This window comes from Microtus oregoni, unplaced genomic scaffold (assembly GCF_018167655.1).
Source record: "Microtus oregoni isolate MIOR12 unplaced genomic scaffold, Mior012 000004F_ref0000308, whole genome shotgun sequence".
In the NCBI taxonomy this organism is placed as follows: domain Eukaryota; kingdom Metazoa; phylum Chordata; class Mammalia; order Rodentia; family Cricetidae; genus Microtus; species Microtus oregoni.
Window position 1 is genome coordinate 4,345,791 of NW_024543063.1, and position 20,370 is coordinate 4,366,160.

The window sequence follows — 20,370 nt, forward strand, 5'->3', positions numbered from 1 at the left end:
TCCTGGGTTATGCCCTCCTTTTTCATGCCTGGTCCTGGCCCAGTGGGAATTGGTGCTGCTAGTAGGGGCTGGGACAGTGACTCCTCACCTTACTCCTGACTGAAGCCTGTGGTGATCTGTATTTATTTGTCTTCTCCCTGCAATTACCATGTGGCCTAGACCTGGGGAATTGCTTGTCGTTGTCCAGCATCCTCAGCACCTCTGAGAGGGCCAGATCTCATTCGCAGACATTATTGCTCTTTCTCAATGACCTATGATGAGGCAGGTGCTATTAGCTGGTTCCTAGTGTTCTTCAAGTTTCCAATGTGGAGAACTATCACATGGCCCTGGAGATACAAAGTCTGCATCAGGGCTCAGCCCAGTCAAGCTCAGCTCAGCTCGGTCTGGTGCTCTGTAGGGCCTTTTGGGGATGGAACCCAGGTGGTGTGAAGACAGGGTGAGGGTGACGAGTCCATGAGCTGGGAGGGCAGCTAACGCAAGAAGACCATAGACCACATATCCTGGAGCAGGTGATTTGAAGGCTGTGGCACTAGCGCCCCCTCCAAGGTTCAGCTTTCTTAGATAGTAGCAATCACATCTGGAGGACTGTGCTAGGCCTGCCCTGTGCAGAGAAGACTGGAAGAGATGGGCAACTGGTAGCCCTGTAGGCAGGCGGGGCTGATGTTGGGTACTGCCTGCTCAGGTATTTAGCACTCATTTATTAATCACCACCAGCACTACACTGTCATCATGATGAGTTTCTTATTTTCTGGCGGGCAGCCTGCTCATGACCAGAGCTCACATACCTGTACCTGCAGTGGGACCCTAGTATTAGTATTGAGTCCCACTTTTTTCAGACTTGGCCCAACTCTTCTCATGTACTCTTATGCCCTTTCAGTGATAAGTCTCAGTTTTCCTCTCTTCATCCCTGGAGTTTTCTGCCTCCCAGCTTTTGCTCCTCTAATTTGTCTTTAGGAAGGGCAGGCCTCTAAGACTGCCTTTCTACACCTTGCCTGCTTCCACCCAGGAGTTCATTGCTTTTGGCACTTTACACTACATGACTTGCCCTATGGAAGCATGTTGTTCCAAAGATCCCCATGTGTGATCAGTGGGTTGGTACAGGTCATCTTTCCGTGAGAATGGAGGGCTTGGGAGTTGGGTGGAGCTGGAGGTCTGCAAAGTTTGTTTCTGAAAGACCATTTTATCAGAGGCAAATCTTCTCAGAGAGGAGAGTAAGATACACACATACCCTCATTGGAATGAAAGAGGATACTCAAAAGACAAGTATCCTGGGTCCCTAGTGCAGCCTTGGGATAGCTGCTGAGGGCAGGCAGCTCAAGGGCCTGCAGATAACATTAGGAAGTCCTTTGTGCAGGGAGGTAAGGATATAACCCTATAGCTAAGCCTCTCAGTATAGTGGTCTTTTGGCGCTGTCTGGGTATGTGTGTACACCATTCTTGGACAGGTTCTTAGCTTCCTTGCCTCCCAGGCCCCCCATTCCATCTTCTCTTTGTTGGAGGTCATTACTTTATCCCATCTACACACTTGCCTCTTGATGCTCCTTGGTGTTCTGGTTTATTGATTGATTTTTTTTGAGACAGGGTTTCTCTGTAGCTTTGGAACCTGTCCTGGAATTAGCTCTTGTAGACCAGGCTGGCCTTGAATTCACAGAGATCCACCTGCCTCTGCCTCCCAAGTGCTGGGATTAAGGTGTGCGCCACCACTGCCTGGCTCCTTTGGTATTCTGTCCCTGACTGTAGTGTCTGCTGGGTTTTTATCTTCGTCCAGGAGCACAGGTCTTGGCGCTGTCACACACAGCAGTGGCAGTGCTTTTCTGTGGCCAACTCAGGAAAAGGTACAACCACATAGGCACAGCCTAGTCCACGTCTGTGTCTTGACTGCAGGTCAAGAGGGCACTGGCCCACATACGTAGGCTGAGGGAAGAGACGGGATACTGTGCCTTCTCTTCATTCTTTTTGGAGAATGGGAGAGAAAGTGTTTTGCATTTTATAAAACATTCATTTAAAATGAAAGGCTTTGTGATTATGACAGACACCAGGCAGGTGAGGTGGCCTTCGTATGGTGTGTGGAGTCATTGCTATAGCCTCAACACAAGAGGGAGTCAGGTAGCATCATGCCTATGATCTACTGGGTGGATCCTGCTTCTGAACAAGTCTGTGATGCTTCTGATGAATCAGATCTTTCCCTCTGTATGTGACTTCTGCCCTAGCAGGACCCACTGCCAGTTCTGCCCCTTATCAGCTGGTAGTGACAGAATGATGGATATTGGGCTGGTGAAGGTGTGGCCATGTGTGGTTTGTGGGGTCTCCAGGTGGAGACAGAGCAAGAGCTGAGTTGCTCTTCTTTACTCAGGGAGGGGGATACACTGAGGTGTGTGGCTTTCGGCAGAAGACAGCCTCCCACCACAAATCTCATGAGAATTCCAGTAGGCACCAGGAGAATGTTGGGCCTTGTTTAAGCTGCAGATGCAGGAGTTTTGTGAGCAGATGTTGGTTGACTGCACACACTTGGGGGTATCACGCTACATGATGTGGGAAGTGCCATTTTAGTTAGCAGGTGGCATTGGGACCATGGTGGCCATGCTGTCCTTATTGCTCAACCAGATCATTCTCTTTCAGCTCATAGAAGCCAGTACAACAGGCACACTGGCTGTGAGTCACTGACAGGAAACCCAATGCCACACTTTGTGTGCTTGCTTTTTGCTGTCTTGTTTTAATTTTTCTCTTGTTTTCTGTTGCTTGAAGGTTATATTTTCCACCTTCTCTTACTGTCGTCATCACCTTCATCATCACAGTCATTCCCTTTTAGCAGCTGTCTCCTTTGCTCTCCTTTGTTGGGATTTCAGTTGATTCCTTGTGGCTGAAGGTTCTGACACTTACCCAGCCTGATTCTGGATTTCTTTGTGGGATTTGGTTCTGGTCTTTGTCTGTGTAGTCTAGGAGCATGTCAGTCAGTCATTGTCCACAGCATCTTGCTTTTCTGGCATATCTCCTGTGTGCTGTGTTACCTCAGTGGCATCTAGTCTTAGTGTTTCTGCTTCTGCTTGGTCATTGTCCTGGTTATCACTTAAGTGGTGAATTGTCTGTTTATATAAATCTAAGATGGATTCAGATTCACACTTAAGTAGCTCACTGGGTGTGGGGGTACAAAGTCTTTTGGGCTTATTTCTCATCCATTCAGGTCCTGTAAGCTTCCCTAAACACCTCCGTTGATATAGTAAGAATTCCACCGAGAGCAGGCAAAAATATCCTCAACCTACTCAATGAGTAGATGAAAATTTTGGAAAATGTTTGACAAATAGGAGTCATGCTTATGTAGAGTTTCACAAACAAGAGAGGCCAATTCCAGAGTAGGTGAGCTTCAAGGGCAGCTCAGGAAGGAGCAGACTGCCAGCATACAGAGCACTCCGGTATCTTGTGTTCAGATACCGGACAGTTAGAGGCCGCTTTAGACACAGGTTGGTAGAAGAGAGAGAACCATTGTCCATTTCAGGAGGGGCTGTGGCTACCCCTGTTCGGTGTGACTCACTCAATCCCATGCCCCACTCTACCTTACTGGTGTAGAACCGAGGTTTGAGCTTCTCTACTCTCCCCATCTCCAGACACTGCACAGGTGGTAAGATACTTTGGAGGGCAGTCTATCTGTATACAGTTGGTGGTGATGAAATGAGTGCACCTGGGATGGTGTGTTCTGGAGGTGTGACTGAATGAATGGGCTATGGAGAAGTCTGTGTGACAAGCCCATGCTTTAAAGCACAGTAGATACCTGGTATGGGCACATGCATCTTGAAGCAGAGGGGCATACCACTGGGACCCACAGGATGAAGGCTGCCTGTTGAGCTGTGGTGAGAAAAGAGAGAACCCGATGCTCTCATTCTTGTGTGCTTGCTTGACTGTCCTCACATAGTGTCTGGAAAGTGCCACAGTACCCTGGAGAGAGCAAATCACAGAAGCATGCTGGAAAAAAAAAAAGAATTGATTTTCTACTCTCTGAAAAGACTTTGGGGTCCTCAGAGGCTTCAGAATGCACTGAGAACTGCTATTCAAGTGGTGTCTATGTGGTTGGAGATGGGAACTCATTGTTACTGTTTTCCATCTGTGGCACTATAAGTGAGGCTTCTATACAGGTGTCTGATACTGCCCCAAGTTAGTATTTCGAGTACCTTCTTCTCTATCAGGACGGCGCTCTGTTTACTAGTTCAGGGCAGTGGTGGGGCACACCTTTAATCCCAGCACTTGGGAGGCAGAGGCAGGCGGATCTCTGTGAGTTCGAGTCCAGCCTGGTCTAGGGCAGGCTCCAAAGTTACAGAGAAACCCTGTCTTGATTTAAAAAAAAAAAAGTGGATAGAAGTGGATGTATTAGTTTTCTGCTCTGCAATTAGACACCCTGGCCAAGGCAATTTATGGAAGAAAGAGTTTATTTTGGCTTAATGGGTCTAGAGGGCTAGGAGTCCATCATGGTGGGGAAGCATAGCAGCAAGTTGCAGGCATGGCAGCAGGAGCAGGAAGCTGCTTGCACAGAGCAGAGAGAGCAACCTGCAAGCTGCATAGTTCTTTTAACTTCATAGGCCACCCCAAGTGATGGACTTCCTTCAGCAGGACCTCACCACGTAAACCTCCCCAAACAGTGCCACCAACAACCTGAGACCAAGTTCAAATGCCGAGACTGTGGGGGACAATTCTCTTTCAAACCCAGAGTGAGGCTTTGAAGCCATTTGCTTTCTGCTCTGGGATCCTGTGTGGGTCACTGATAAGTTGTGGGTTTTCCTTGGGTGTTACAGCCACCTACCTGGGACATCCTGGCCTTTTGTTTGTTGCAGTTTGGTATTGAATAATGCATAGGATCCCGTGCTAATCTGGGCCTCCTCTAAAGTCATTCTCCAAAATTGTTTCATTTTGCAGGCAAAGGAAACAAGTATTATTTTATCTGAATGTTTGATCCAGTTGAGCCTTTAATGAAGAGTTTATTTTACCAAGAAGTTTGTACATGTTACAGATCATGGCCAGAATGTGGGTGTTCGTCATTTATAACCTCAGTGTAGAGTAGCAGTAACTGGACATGGCCATTAGCAGAAGGATCCATAGGGCTTTTGTGAAGAAAGTATGCCAGGCCCTGAGGATACAGCCAGGTTGCTGCCCCTGTTCTGTCTTGGTCATAACTTCCAGCATCTGATCTCTTGTGCATTGGAAAGAACCATAGCCCTCTGTGCTGGCTCCCCTTATCTCTCTCCACTCCTTTCCTCCCTCCCTCCCTGGTTCCCTTTCTCTCTTTCAAGGTAGGGTTTCTTTGTTTAGCCCTGGCTGCCCTGGAACTAACTCTGTAGGCCAGGCTGACCTCGAACTCTGAGATCCCCCTGACTCTGTCTCTTGAGTGCTGGGATTAAAGGCATGTGCCATCACTGCCTGGCTGTGCAGCCTTTCTCAGCTTGTCCAGACTCGTCTCGTGGATTTGTGAAGTACTACATATTTTATAGAAATCAGTGAAGTGGGATTTTATTACTTTCAAGTATGGCATCTATTATGAAAGTAAATATAAATGTCTCCCAACAAAATATGGGGAAAAATCTGTAGTCTTTCACTGTGTGAAGCCATCTATCACAAAGTGGCACACATAAAACAAAATCACCAAACCTTAAAGCCCATATTTCATTTGCTGATGATAAGAGGGCTTACTAAAATGCTTACTATGTAAGTAAGAGGAGTCATACAATTAGCAGTTCATTTTTGCTTAAAATTTATTTAAATTTTAATTAATAATTATTAATAATTAATAAAATTCAGATTAAAGTAAGCATTTAATCAAAACAAATAATTTAAACTATTTCATACACATTTTTTTCTTTTTGATCATCCCGACTCAGGTCTTTCCTTGCTATCTGTGTGTCATGTGCATCTTCAACTCCTTTTTGTGAGGTTCCTTTCAAGGGAGAATGGCAGATTTCTTGTGCACATGGAGATTGTAGAAGGTAGTGGTACTATCAGAGCCTGGTGGTGGCGGTGCACGCCATTAATTGCAACACTCAGCCAGAGACAGGCGGATCTCTGTGAGTTGGAGGATAGCCTTGTCTACAAGAGCTAGTTGCAGGACAGGTTTCATAGCTACAGAGAAACCCTGTCTTGAAACACTGAAAAAAGAAAGAAAAAAAAAAAGAACTACCGTTAGTTGTTTATTCGCTAGCTAGAGAACCAGGTGAGAAGGGGCACACTGACAAGATAGGCACGTGGGTATCGTTTTGGACTTCTATGACAAAAGATGGCTGCCTTTGAGGAACTGAGCCACATCTCCCAGTCTTTCATGAGGTTCAACCTTTGTGAGAACATGACAGCAGCCAGAAAGTATGTGGGTTGTGCGTTCCAGTCATTGGCCTTGCCTGTCTTCACATAGACGGGAGCAGTTACCACTCCCTTGTTCTTCCTATACTTCCATACTGTGCTCCAGGATGTTCTAGGCTTTAGAGCAGTATTACCTGGTTACAATTTTATATTCATGTCACTACCCAGCACAAACCATGCGTGTCTGCCTGCTTCTGCTTGATATCGCAAAGTGCGATCTGTCTCTGGCTGTGTGAAGGTACAGTTTTATTCCTGCTGTAGAGCATTCTATAATATGACCAACATCCATCACAGATAATGCTGATATATCCTTGTTTTTTAATTTTTATTTTTTAAGTCAGAATATCATGTAGCTTCAAAGTTACTACGTAGCTGAGGGATGATTTCAGACTCTACCTCCCCAGTGCTGGTATTACAGGTGTCTACCACCGCACTCTATTTATATAGTGCTGGAGATGAAGTTCATGGCTTTGTTTGTGTTAGGTTAGCTAGTTCGTCCACTGAGCAACATTCTCATCCCACTTCTCCGTCTTCATGGGCAGGACTAGAGAACAGGTTGGCACTGTCTTGGAATGGCACAGGATTTGTGTGTTATTTCCTATCACCCAGAGATTTGTTTCCTAGGTGCTGGGGCCCTTCACACTCTCAGGGTTGAGTGTGAGAGCTATGCTTTTCCATGTCCTCATTAATACCTGGTGCTTCTTTGGTAATAAAGTTTAGACATTTGGTTGAATTAGTCCTGCCCTGTTGTAGCTTTGGTTTTCATGTTCCTGTCGACATAGATGCAGACACCTGTTTATGCGTTGGTTGACTGCTTACAGAACTTGGTGAGGAGCTTGTTCTTACCATTTGCCCATTCTCTCCCTCCTTCCCCCCCTTAGGTTGGGGATTGTCAACTCTTCAGATTTATAGGGATCGCTTGTGAGTTTTGGGTGTCAATGTCTTGTTAAATGTTCTATGACAGGCTGCTTCTGCTGTGTGGTTGTCTTCTGTGGAGTCTGGATAAATTGAAATTTTTCTTTTTCACTTTATGATCTAAGGAGATTTCTCTAACTATATGAAAATACTGGCTTTTTTTTTTTTTTTGTCTTTTGAACTGGGTCTGTAACCCATCCCGTTTTTATGATGGGTTGCTAGGTGGGTCATGACCCGAACATTATGTTGAAAAAAGACTGAAACCTTGGGATTTAGGGTTGGCTGTTATCAAATGATCTTGCTTGTATTGGTTTCATTCTAGAATATTATGTCCTTGGCTTTTTTTTAAAATAATAAATCAATTAATATAAGTGGACGTGTAAGTCTTCCAGGTCCTTTGTATTTCTTTGTAAAATTTAATATTAATTTGTCAATATATAACAAATTCTAATCTTAATTTTTGTTTGTTTGTTTTTGAAACAGGGTTTCTCTGTGTAACAGCCCTGGCTGTCCTGGACTCACTTTGTGGACCAGCTTGGCCTCAAACTCACAGAGATCTGCCTGTGTCTGCCTTTTGAATGCTTGGGATTAAAGGCATGTGCTACCACCACCTGGCCTAATTTTAATTTTTATTATGATGGCATAGACTACTAGTTGATTGGGAAATGTCAATGCCTGAGCCATTGTTATGTTTTTAAAGCCATATGCATAGAATATTGTTTTAATTTAAATCTTTTAATTTTGCTTATATATATTTATATTTTCCAATAAAGTCTATAAGCTTTACATCTGATAAATTTAGACCTTGCTATTTGCTGACAATCTGATGGTATCATCAATGTTTTCTCAGTGTGATTTTCTTTATGTCCCTGGTGTGTAGAAACACTTAGGCATATTGACTGTCTTACTTTGCAATCTTAAGCTAATGTAGACATTTTAATAGTTCTTGGTTGATTGTTCTGGGTTTTCTGTGCATAAGGTGTACCATGTGTGCATAAGGTGTACCGTGTGTGCATAAGGTGCACCATGTGTGGGTGGTGACAGTTCTTTTTGGTGTCTCCTTTCTGGTGATGGTCTCAAGATGGCATTGTTGGTAGTGGTGAGCGCGGCATCCTGCTCTTACTCCCCGCAGTGTTCTGTAGATGATCTGCCATTGTCACTCTGCACTCTTGTCACTTTTTGCTTGATGGTGTTATTAACTGTCTGCTGCTGCTCCACCAGCCACTGGGTGTGGTGAGAGACAGAGGATGCCTTCCTGGCTCACAACTCTTTTTAGTAACTTCATAAGAAATCCTTTTGAAGATTTATAGCTTCTAAAACTTGCTCATCGGAAGGTTTTTTTTTCTTTTCTTTTCTTCTTCTTTTTTTTTTTTTACTTCATGTGAAGTTTAAGCCAACTAGGATTTCAGAATTTCCAAGCTGCAAGAGGGAGGAACCAAAGTAACCCAGTACACAAAGCCACAGTGCTGCTTATTCTGTATGGAGCCCGAGTAGCAATGCAGAAAGAGATGTTTTTGTAGAAGTTTACTCAGTCTCAGACTGCAGTTAGCAGGATGGCCACACCTGTCACTGTTGTCCTGAAGGTACTTGCACTTCAAAATTACCTTCTCTCTGGGTCTTACGGACATGGTCTTTTCATCTGTGTGGTGCCTGGAGGACCCTGGGCCAGTGGACCTACATGCTGTCTTCTGACCTACCTTGGTCTGGTTCCCCATATCTGTGTCATATGACTTGCATATTGGACTGCACATGGTTTCTGGACCTGGCTCAACAATCTTCTCATTTCTAGTCACCCTTAGTCCTCTGCCTCTGTATCCAGATTTTTTTTTTCTTTCTCTTAGGATCATGGGCCCTGACCCAGCTTGGCTCTGGCTTTGAAACAGTCTGCAGTGGCACTGGGGAGTGACTGTCTTGGCCAAGAAGGAACTCCAGAGGCTGGTGTGTGACTTAATGGAAGGCAGGGTAACACCCTGTTCCAGACCCCACCAAATTCTGCCCTGATGAGGGCCCCATAGGCTCTACCTCTCTCACAAGGAAGTTGAAATCTTCTGAAAACCTTCTTGCTGGTAACAGAGTTGAGTAGATGGTGCTGAAGCTAATTTTCATCATGCCCTGGCAATGCATTAACAAACAAACATCAACAACAAAACCCAAGCCAACAAACCCATACTAGGTTATAGATGAACCCACCTGCAACAACTTACAGTTAGATTGAGATGATGATGAAACACGAATGGCGGAGTGTTCATGATTGTTGAAGTTGGCTCCTTGGGTTCCCTGTACTATTTGCTTTGCTTGTGTTTGCATCAGATTCCACAACATAATAACTGTTCTTCGGCAACTATGTGGAAACTCTACAAGAATCTTAAATTTAAAATTACCTTTAGAGATTTTTTTTAACTGAATTTGTATTTTTTTTAATTTATTTTTTGAGACAGGGTCTCACTGTATATCTCAGGCTCTCCTGGAACTGGCTATATAGACCAGACTGACCTCTAACTCACGGAGATCTCTCTCCCTCTGCCTCCTAAGTGCTGGGATTAAAGGTGAACACCACCAGGATCAGCCATATGTTTTTATTTCTTATTTTTCTCGTCTGAAAAAGATAAACAGTTTAGACCCATCAGAATGGAGAAACCCCAAAAGGACTATGACTCCTGGGCACCAAAGCCTGCCCTCCTGCAGAGGCACAGCCCACTGACTTGAAGTGATGCATGGACAGCTCTGGAAGAGGGTCTGGGTGGACATCAGAAGGCTGAGGACAGAAGCACAGTGTTGAGTACTTAATTAATTAATAATTAATAAAATTCAGATTAAAGCAAGCATTTAATCAAAACAAATAATTTAAACTATTTCATACACATTTTTTTCTTTTTGATCATCCCGACTCAGGTCTTTCCTTGCTATCTGTGTGTCATGTGCATCTTCAACTCCTTTTTGTGAGGTTTCTTTCTAGGGAGAATGGCAGATTTCTTGTCCTGTCTCCTCGTGAGCCTGTTTGTCAGGTGTAGGGCTTTTGAAGCTACTTTGAGCATATGAGAACATAAACAGTAAATTGTATGTTGCAGGAGCCAGGTTTCTCACTGAGAAAGGCACTAAAATGTCTTAGTCAGAAGGAAAGTTTTTGAAAGTTTAGCTCAAGAAATGAAGGTGCGTGTGGTGGGTGGGCGGGGGGGTGATCAGGAAGAGGATCAGGCCAGTGAAGGTACACAAGGGAAGTGGTGGAGGACAATGTTTAAAGCTTCCTTGAACAGCATCATGACCACAATGAAGAAAGCGGATTCTGTGAAGATCTCAGGAGTCACACACACAGTGTACCAGAGAGGCCGCCTGGGAATTGAGAATAAACAACAGATGTGTCTGAGGCAAGAGGGTGGGATCTGTGGAGAGAGTCCAGCAGCATATAGAATCTCTCAACAAGCCAGAATGAGTTGAATAAAAATAATCAAGGGTGACTGAGCATTTTTCAGAGCAAGAAGATGGAAATGTATTCAAAGGGTCTTGCTGTGAGCAAAATGAATCAAGAGACACTTAGCAGTGCACCGTCTGACAATATTTTTAAATTCCCAGACTAAAGAAAAGTCTTGGTAGCATGTAGGCAGAAGAAAATGACACCAGCAATACCCAGCCCTAAAAGTTACATGGACAGGAACTCTGGGATAGCTGGCCTTAGGATATTCCATGGTGCCAAGGGAACAGTGTTACAGGGTGGGTGGTTGTGGGCTTTATACATAGCCAAGATGTGTCTTTGTGCAGGATGGATGCAAAGTTGCTCAGAGTCACAGGGTTTGCTAGTCATTTTAAAGGAGTGGTGTCCTGATTGAGGAGTAAAAGTTCTAAACCTGTAGATAAAATCGTGGTACTGTTGGGTGCAGATCAGCTGTCATAAAGATAAGTGTCACAGAGTTGTAGGCAATAGTGTAAAGCTGGAAACCACCTTGGACAGCCCGCGTTAGAGACAGCCTGTTGCGCGGACCAGCAAGGAAGATGCAACACTGGAGCTCTTCTTGCTAGCAGTTTATTCAGGACCTTGTTCACAGCAAGCCCCCCCGCCAAACCTCTCCCAGCCCTTAAAAAGGCACGGGCCGCCAACCCTGGATTGCCAGGTGGGCACTGCTCATAGGTCCACGCATATGCAAGCAGCTGATGATCATTGCGTGATAATAGGATGAGTCAGGCCTTAGCCACACCAGGAGCTGATTATCACAGAGAGCACTCGCTTTTGGGATCGCAGAGGGCGGGAGCCAGCACCATCAGGTGTGGCTCCACGCAGCTCTCTACAGTTCCCCCTTTTTGTTTTGTAAAGCAACAGGCAAGAGTAGAGGTCTCATCTCTGTTAAAAATGGAACATGTACTAGTGTCTGTCCAGGTGTCATCCACTCAGAGAACACTAGACCTGTCCGGTGTCTCTTTACAGAGGTGGGAGTTAGACACCAACCCATATGCAATCAGACTTGCTCTTCCTGAGGTCGACTTCTCTGACCTCAAGTGCAGTGTGCAAGCCTCGCATCCTGTGCTCAAATATAAATAACCAAGCTTGAGGGGACTGTCCTGCTTCAATGACCGTGAAGGCCTGAATGATCATAACTGCATTGCGATGCTGTGAAACCCTTATGTGACAAATGCACCATGGGCATACCAGGGAGGCAAGCACCATTAAGCCTGTTAGGGCTCCTAGTCCCGCCCACTCCTTCAGATGATCCATGGCTGTAGTGATCCAGGAGGATAGTCCTTCTGCCAGGCTGGTATCCATACGTGTGGAATTTGCAGTCGCAATTGCCACTCGCAGCTTTTCCAGTTGTTTTTCTAATTCACCAGACCAATTACCTAAAAGATAGCTAGACAATTCTTTAGACAAATTAGCTGCATGAGTAAATTGACACGAGTCATCCTTGACTTCCCCAAGAATACCCCCTTTATTGTGTTCAGGGGCAGATTATATAGAGATAGCCACACCCCAGCCAAACCCACCTGAAACCATTCTCCTGCCATCAGGAACTCCTGGAGGTCTCGTGCTCAGAGCAGCTGTAGGCACTCAGATCCTTGCCCTGCAGCTGTGCTGCGTTCTCGGGCAGCCCTGTGGGTTCTGTGCTCCAGCTTGCCTCAGCTCCAGCACTTGTTGTTGCATTTGCTGATAATCTTGGCACTGCTGTGGCATCGCCAGGCTAGGCACCGACTGGGCTGAGGCAATGTGCCTTCCACCACAGCCACCTAGCAAAGCTCTGCTCCAGCTGCCTTCTAGCCCCACTGCATTCGTTCTGGGTCCAAACTGGTGCATGGAATGGAGCGAAACTCAGGAAAGCAGGCTTGCTGCTCTGTAACCACTGAAGGGGCCCCTCTTACACCATGTTTTAGGGAATTTGGGCGTTGTCAATCTGTCTGGCTAGTTTCTGCTGAGAGGGAACGCTGCATTCTTAGGGGTATTTTTTTTTTTGTTGTTGTTCTTTCAGGCAGTTTATTCAGGGCCTTGTTCTCTTTCTCTCTCTCCCCCTGGGCAAACCTCTCCCAGCCCTTAAAAAGTCACGGGCTACCAACCCCGGATTGCCAGGTGGGCACTGCCCATAGGTCCACGCGTATGCAAGCAGCTGATGATCATTGTGTGATAATAGGATGAGTCAGGCCTTAGCCACACCAGGAGCTGATTATCACAGAGAGCACTTGCTTTTGGGATCGCGGAGGGTGAGAGCCAGCACCATCAGGTTTGGCTCCACGCAGCTCTCTACATCGCCATCAGGTGCGGCTCCATGCAGCTCTCTACAGCAGCCCTTGACAGGATGAGCTGATTAGTTGCAGGCAGCTGGGGAAAACACTTGCCTTGCTTAATAATAGTATTCATAAACTGGACATCACAGTTGATGTCTTTAATTCTAGCACTCAAGAGGCAGAAGCAGGCCAGTCTCCTTGAGTTCAGGACCAGCCTGGTCTATATAGTGAGACACTCTCAGAAAACAAAAGGATTCATCACATTCTTAAAGGAAGAGATAGATATATACAGATGCTTCAGTAGGTACTAGAATTAGAATTAGTGAGGTACTCTTGGGTTGCATTCATTGGTTTGTCTCTGAAGTGACTGGGTTGTGGAAAAGTCTGGTCAGGGGGAGAATCTGTTAAATCCATGGCTTTTGACAGTGTCCTAAAGCCTGCAGTCTTTTCAGACCCTCACAAGCATTTGCCAAGTGGTGTAGAGTGACCTAGCAAAGTGGCAGCCAGGGAGTAGGTTGCTATCTGGGCATTGGTTCCTATGGGCAAAGGTTGAGAAAGATACATACAGCAGGAAGGGTCTGAGTTTGGATGTTACCTTGCACCTGACTCTTGGAAGGGGGTTCCCCAGGTGCTGTTCAGATACTTTTGTACATGGCCATGCATTCCTTATAAACCTGGGAAAATGTAGTTATAAAGATGGACACCTGGGAGGTAAGTTATGGAATTTGAACTAAAGTTTATGGTAGCAGCTATGTGCAGAGAAGTCTGGATGAGCGCTTGTCAGTGGAAAGGCAAGGTGGGGCAGTGACATTTTCCCTGTGCACAAAATAGAGCAGCTTGGATTAAATCTGTATCAGTGGCAAAGTTCTATACTATTTCCTCCCAAAAGCCTGATGGTGGGGAAGTTTCTGGAAGAGTATTTGATATAGCTATATAAGACTTTTAGCCAAAGTTGATTTTGCCCCTGAGACTTTTCTGGATGTCATAATTGACTGATGCTTCTGGTGGGTGGATGTCAGGGATACTGCTGGGTTTTTCCATGAGTGTAACAGCTCCACAACCCAGCCACTGTGTAGCCATTCTGTGATGTCAGCAGTGCAGCAGTGATGAGGAACATTGCTCACTGATGTTGTTTTGCTCACATGTAGTTTTTGACAAACCTCAGTGGTTCATGCTGATAGAACTGGTTTAGTGTGAATTACTTTTTCTGGTTCTTGGGTTTATAAACAAAGAAAAGAGTAAAAACCTTTTCCCTTAGTTAGGTAATGCCCAGATTCAGTGTTCACATCCCAACTGAGGGCTCCTTTCTTCTCTGACCATGCAGGTTCATCTCTGTAAGGCCAGGTGACAACTTCTGCTCTTCTTGTGGATTACTTGGTTAACAAGACCCTACCAGTGAGACTTCGAGTTTACGCAGCGGGGACCCGAGCCTCCTCAGTTTTGTACTTGCATGTGCTGGTGGAAGTTTGGAGCTGGTTGGAGCTACTGTTTACGTGGACATTTTGAGCCATTTTGAACTTAAGGCGCTGACGCTGCTAGCAATGAGCTCCCAAAGCCATCCAGGTAAGGCCTGTATCTTTGGTTTCTAGTGCTCCTGTTACAGATGTGTTGCTGCTGCCACTGCAGCCTGCTTGTTTTGCTTTAGATTTTGCTTTCCTGTGGCAGTTGCTGTTGGTTTGCAGCATCACCAAGTGTTTAGTAACTGGGGGTTCTTGTCTTTTGGTTCAAGGGGCTGTTGTAGACCTCTGGAGATTCAAAGGATGCTCTGGGTTTGCATGCCCACTCAAATGGCAGGCAGTTTCCTTGATGACGAGAAAAAAGAATTGTGTTTGAGTATGTGGTGGGTAAACATCAGCAGATAACTTGCAGAGTGAGTTTCTTGTCAGGGCAAGTGAGGGGCAGTGCTGCTGGGGTGACCCTGAGTAGGGTGAAGCCTTGGTTCCACACAGCCAATCCCGTGTCTTAGCTTGCTTTCTTTGGTGCCATTTTTTTTTTCCCCAAGACAGGGTTTCACTGTAGTTTTGGAGCCTGTCCTGGAGCTAGCTCTTGTAGACCAGGCTAGACTCTTAACTCACAGAGATTCGCCTGCCTCTGCCTCCTGAGTGCTGGGATTATAGGTGTGGACCACCACCGCCTGGCTCTTTGGTGCCATATTAAACATTTCATAGGCCTCTCTGATTCTCAATAGCCCTAAATGCCTTTGGAAATGCTGGGTCAAAGGATTACTCTCAGGTCAACGAGCTGGAAGGGCAGAACAGGATTAGAAACTGCGTACTTGGGCCTTAACCAATACATATAAGATTTGGACTTAGAAAGTAGCAAAGCATGCATGATCCATGGTAAATGTAGAGAGCCCTGACCTGAAGAACTTCCGGCTGCCTTTGGCTACATCTAGTGTATTGTATAGTATAGAGCTTTAGGTGTCAGTATCTGTCCTAGGTACACACAGGATGCTGGATAGATGCTAGCTAGGATGGATGCTTGAGGTTCTGTCAGCCTATTTCTGAGCCTGCTCCATTGGGTAGAGGCAGAGGCTTAGGGAGGGTCTAGGCCCATTCCTCCCTGACTGTTGGGAGCAGAGTGGTCACACATACTTCTCTGGGGCATTATCTGTATGAGAGCTTCAGAGGGCAGGGTTCCAGGCTTTATTTAGGTAGGAGGGTTCTATTGAGTCAGTTGTTCATGTATTGATTGTTCTAAAGAAATGGTTTATGGTGATTGTAGGAAAAAGTTAAGCTGTGTAGACTGGAATGTCTACAGTAGATATTGGTATGTAGATATGCCTCCCACTCTGCAGTGAGATAGAGGTGTGTGTCTTCACTGTGCCCACATCTGTATGTGAAGTAATGTGTTAGATGTTTTTCTGTGTTAGTGTGTTGTGAATATCTCTGATGTCAGTGTGCACATAAACCTGACATTCTTCTGACAGTTTGTGACTGTGCTTTATGTGGTTGTGGTAATATTCATGATAGCTTCAAATTGATATCACACAATTACTATGAATATATTATGTACAGTACTGTAAGTATTTCCACAGGATAACTTATGAAAAACTGAAGCTGGGTCAGCAGACATACAGGTTGAAAATGTCTTTAGGATGGCTGAAATTGCGCCAGAATGTTGTCTGACTGAACTTCCTAATTGCAGTGTATAAGGGGGCGTAGTTTCCTACCTTTCACCACTCTGGCACTGGGTAGATTCAGTCTGTTTTATTTCTGCTAGTATGTTGAAGAAAATGATTGTTTTCTTTGCTCTCTAAACGGGGTTCATACTATGTGACCTGATACAGATATAATCAGATCTTGTACACACTACCCAGGCACTTAAGGAAAAGTGTGCTCTTGTTATTACATTGTTGGTCTAAAGAGGTTTGTAAGTATATCTTCGTACTGGGTTTAAAATTCTCTCATATGACCTAGTTATGTACAAGAGTACATTCTCCCTAAATGTTACATTGTCCCTATATCTATTAACTCAATTGAGTTTCTAAGCCAGGATGCCCTTTATTCTTTGTCTTCATGATTTCTGAGAAAAGTAAAATGTTCTGTTGTAGTTATAATTTTGGTATTGTCTTTTAACATTATTAATCATTTTTCTCTATACAGTTTGGTGTTTCTGCCCCAGTGCTCAATTAAAAATTAATGACTATTCTTTTGATTAATGAGCTCTTTTACCAGAGTACAGTGTTTATTCTGTTCTATAAAATACTTGCCTGTTTTTGGCTAATGGATCTTGCCCCATCTACTTACCTCTGACTTTTCCCAGCCACTTTCTTCAAGCCTTATCCTTGTGAATGGGGTCAGCTAGATCCTGGCTTTCTCCCTCAGAGACTCTTTGCCCTTTGTGTGGGGAATTTTACCTATCATTATTCACTTATTTCCCCTCCTCCTCCTTCCCTCCCTTAGTTGAGGATCAAACTTGGAACCTCTTGCACACCAGGCAAGTGCTCTACCATTGAGCTGCACCTCCAGCCCCTCTGCTTGTTTGTCTGTCCTTGGGGTTTTGTTGGCTCTTTCTCTTTCTCTTGTGTAAAGTTGTGTGTGCCTCTGTGTCTTGCAATGAGATGCTTTGTGCTGAGACCTCAGAATGCTTGCATGTCTGTGGCTGAGCTGTTTGTTCAGGGCTTGGAACTTGCTGAGATTCCTGCCTCTCCAGCCCTGTGGTCTTCTGCAGATTATTTTCTGCAGCCATATAACAGGTGCCCTCCATATGGCATATCACAGTCCTGAATACCAAGAAGGGAGCTGGCTCTGTGCCTAGGCCATAGGTCCTTACTGGTGACACATCTTTGCTTCTTGACCTTGTAGTTTCAGGTGAGTAAGTCTTCTGGGTTTTTCTCATTGTTAGGCATTGCCTTGAATCCTTCCACAGTTTATATTTTGAATTTAGTGGATTTTGGGAAGAAAGAGAATTAATAGTCGATTACCGAATTCATTGATTTTTAATATTGGGAATTGAGCCTGGAGCCTTGTACAGGTTGATTACAGCCTCCTCCACAGAGCTCTCCAACCTTAGATTTGCTACCCGGAACAGGAAACTTGTGACTATGCTGGGACCAAGCTAGGGAGTCAGGATAGTCACTGTCTCGAGGTTGTCTGTCTTCCTTCTTCTGCGACCCAGTGTCTTCTCTCTGGTCCCATGCCCTGGTCTGCCTGGCTCACTCCTGCATGCTCCTGTGTGGCCTGGTGCAGTGATGGTGGCACATTAGGCCCTGGTGGAGTCCTGTGGCCTTTGGGTCCTCTCTCACATTGGCAGGGCAGCTTGGCTTTGGCCTGTTGATGAAGTGGCCTTTTTATTTGCTGTGTATAACTCCTCTCTCCTCTGTTTTCCTTTAAACTCCCTGTGGTGCTGGGTGAGGCCTGCGTTATGATTTTATTGCCGTTCTTTCTGGACTTTGCTAGAGCCAGGCCCTGGCTCTCTGACGTAAAAGCCGCCTAGCTGTTGGGATTTATTGCTCTAAATAACTGTTTCCAGTGCTGTGAGCAGCCTGAGGAAAGGGCTTGGGTTAGTTCAGTTTGTGAAGGAGGTTCTGAATGGTGCTACTGGTCTCGTCCTGCACTGAAGCCCTCACTGTTGGGATATGCCCAGGCAGGCTGTGGTTACTCAGCTCTTAGACCTCTGACTGCGAGGCAGGTCCCCTGCAAATAGTGGTGTGAGGACTGATGTGCCCGAGGTCTGCTGGAAGAACAAGGAGCCATTCTTTATTTCCTGTCCATTTCCCTTCCAATAATTGCTCTTGTCTTTCTTGATGTTAACATGAACCTAGATACTGGTAACTGGCTGGCTACCAGGAAACCCAGGCATTGTCACCTGATCACTCATGCACTCAGTTTTTGGCACTACCCTGTGTCTACAGTGTATTTGAACTTCCTTGTTTGAAGGTCTACCTAGAGAAAGTAGGTATCCACTAGGAGAGACATCTATGGTGACCTAGCTGATGGCCTCAGATCCAGGCAGAGCCAGGATCCTTCTGTCTGTTTTCTTATCTCTAAGGTCTTAGTGAGAGGCCTGGCCAGTGTCAGGTTACAAATAAAGTAACCGCTTTGAGGGAGGCGTGTGCAATCCAAGATCAGTGCTTTAATTTGGTCCCTTCTATAGTTTAATAATATTCTGTTAGTCTGAACCATCACATGGAAGGAGGTGAAGACTGTGTCAACACAACATAATGACTAGGACTGTTTTCTGGGTCCCTAGGACCCTTGGCCTGGGCTGGCCTGGGCTGAGCTGAGATCCTGAAGTTCCTTCCATCTCTGTGCTCTAGTCCTCACTTTTTTGTTTTGGTTTTGTTTGTTTGTTGTTTTGAAGACCGGGTCTGACCATATAGCCCTGGTTGTCCTGGAACTCACATGTGTACCAGGCTGTCCTTCTCTTGTTTCTTGTCTCTGAGTGCTGGGATTAAAGGTGCATGCCTGGTCTTAGCCTTCACTTGTATGGTCTTGAGTTCTATTTATTTCAACCAGTTTGACTGCCAAGGTTATTATATAGTAATGAAGAAATTAAGTGGTAATGAGCTTGTATCATAAAGGATTTTTTTGTAGCTTTTATATGGTGCTCTGCAATGTGTTTGTTTCAGGGGTACTGCACAGTGTAGGGTAGAGAATGAATTTTGTGGACTGAGGTGCATACAGAAGTGAGTTCTGGGCAGCTGGTAGCAGGTGAGTTGCAGACTCTGAGTGAGGCCTGGTATAAGAGTCCCGTAGACCCGCAGGACAGGTGTGTAGGTAGTTAAGGGTAGCCAGCCAGCAGGAGGCCTAGGAGTGCAGCATTGTCAGCCAGATAGGAGCAACTTCATCTAGATCTGGTAGGGAACAGGAGGGGCACCAGGGAGGTAGCCACTCTGAGGGTGCAACAGTAGGGAGCAAGACTGAACTGGCCAAGTTCATGGAGAAGTGACCATTTCTTCTGTGCCTGCATCTGGTTCTCTGGAGAAGGAAGTGAGATGCCTCAGGCAATGGACCAGAGTTGGGTGGGAGTGTGTTAATCCTGGGAGTGCTTCAGCCTGCTTTCTTAGGGAAAGACTTCCAGAATGCTTCGTGTATCTTGCTGCCTCCTGCCCAGCTCCTAGCACATGCATCTTGCTGGCATCTTCCCAGCAGCCACCCCAGTAGCATGTGCAGCTCTCAAGTTGTCACCACCCTGGCTTCTCCATGCTGTGATTATCTGGGATCTTAATCAGTCAAGATTTGTTCTGGAAATCATGTAGACATAAGGACTTATTTTTCAACCCATTTTTTTTTTCAATCCTCAAATTGTGTTTTGTCTTTTAAAAATCACGAATACCCTGTCACTAGGAAGAGCTCAGAATATTCACTGTCAATGGTGTGCTGATGGTTTGTTTTGGCAATTTTCTGAAAATTCTTCCACAGTTTGGGGAGCATTTGCATTTGTGTCCTTCTTTCAAAGCCCCCATTGTAGAAATGCAAATTTCTGAGTTCTGAGATGCTGAATGTTAGATGATTAATGATATTGAAATTTAAGAATGAACTCCTGGTATGTATTTGACACAGAAAACTCAATACTCGAATCATTAGGAACCATTGAGCACAGCTTGGTGCTGGAATAGAAAGGCCATAATTGCAGCACCCGGCAGTGGGGGCAGGTCGTACGTGGACAGGTGTGCAGATGCATGCCGCCTCCAGAGCTGGTCTATGCAAGGCCGAGAGCTGCTCCAGCTGAAGAACTGGCTCTGTTTAACCGTAGGTGTTTAAAACTTATAGTGATCATAAATCAGCATTGATTACTTGCTTACTCCAAGTCAAACACCGCTGTGCTTTTAAGGGACCAGAATGAATAGCAAGTTCGTTCTGAATTGTGCTTTCCAGTTATTACATTTATGTGTCCTGATAACCTTGTGAAGTGAGCTGGAACGCCATCGTTCCATTGTGTGGGTGAGGAAACCAGTATTGCCTGCCATCAAATA

General features: G+C 45.3%; 1 protein-coding gene across 7 annotated transcripts in view; it reads left to right on the forward strand.

Annotated features, from left to right (window-relative positions):
* Hdac4 (histone deacetylase 4) overlaps nucleotides 1–20,370 on the forward strand; it is a 257,499-nt gene that overhangs the window by 17,925 nt on the left and 219,204 nt on the right. For 6 of the 7 annotated variants that reach the window (XM_041649679.1, XM_041649678.1, XM_041649681.1 and 3 more), the window contains exon 2: nucleotides 14,275–14,513. The exons of the other annotated variant lie outside the window; for it this stretch is intronic. In XM_041649679.1, coding sequence (XP_041505613.1) covers nucleotides 14,492–14,513 — 22 coding nt within the window. In that variant the 5' untranslated portion in view covers nucleotides 14,275–14,491. The remainder of the gene's footprint in view (nucleotides 1–14,274; nucleotides 14,514–20,370) is intronic. 7 annotated transcript variants of the gene reach the window in all.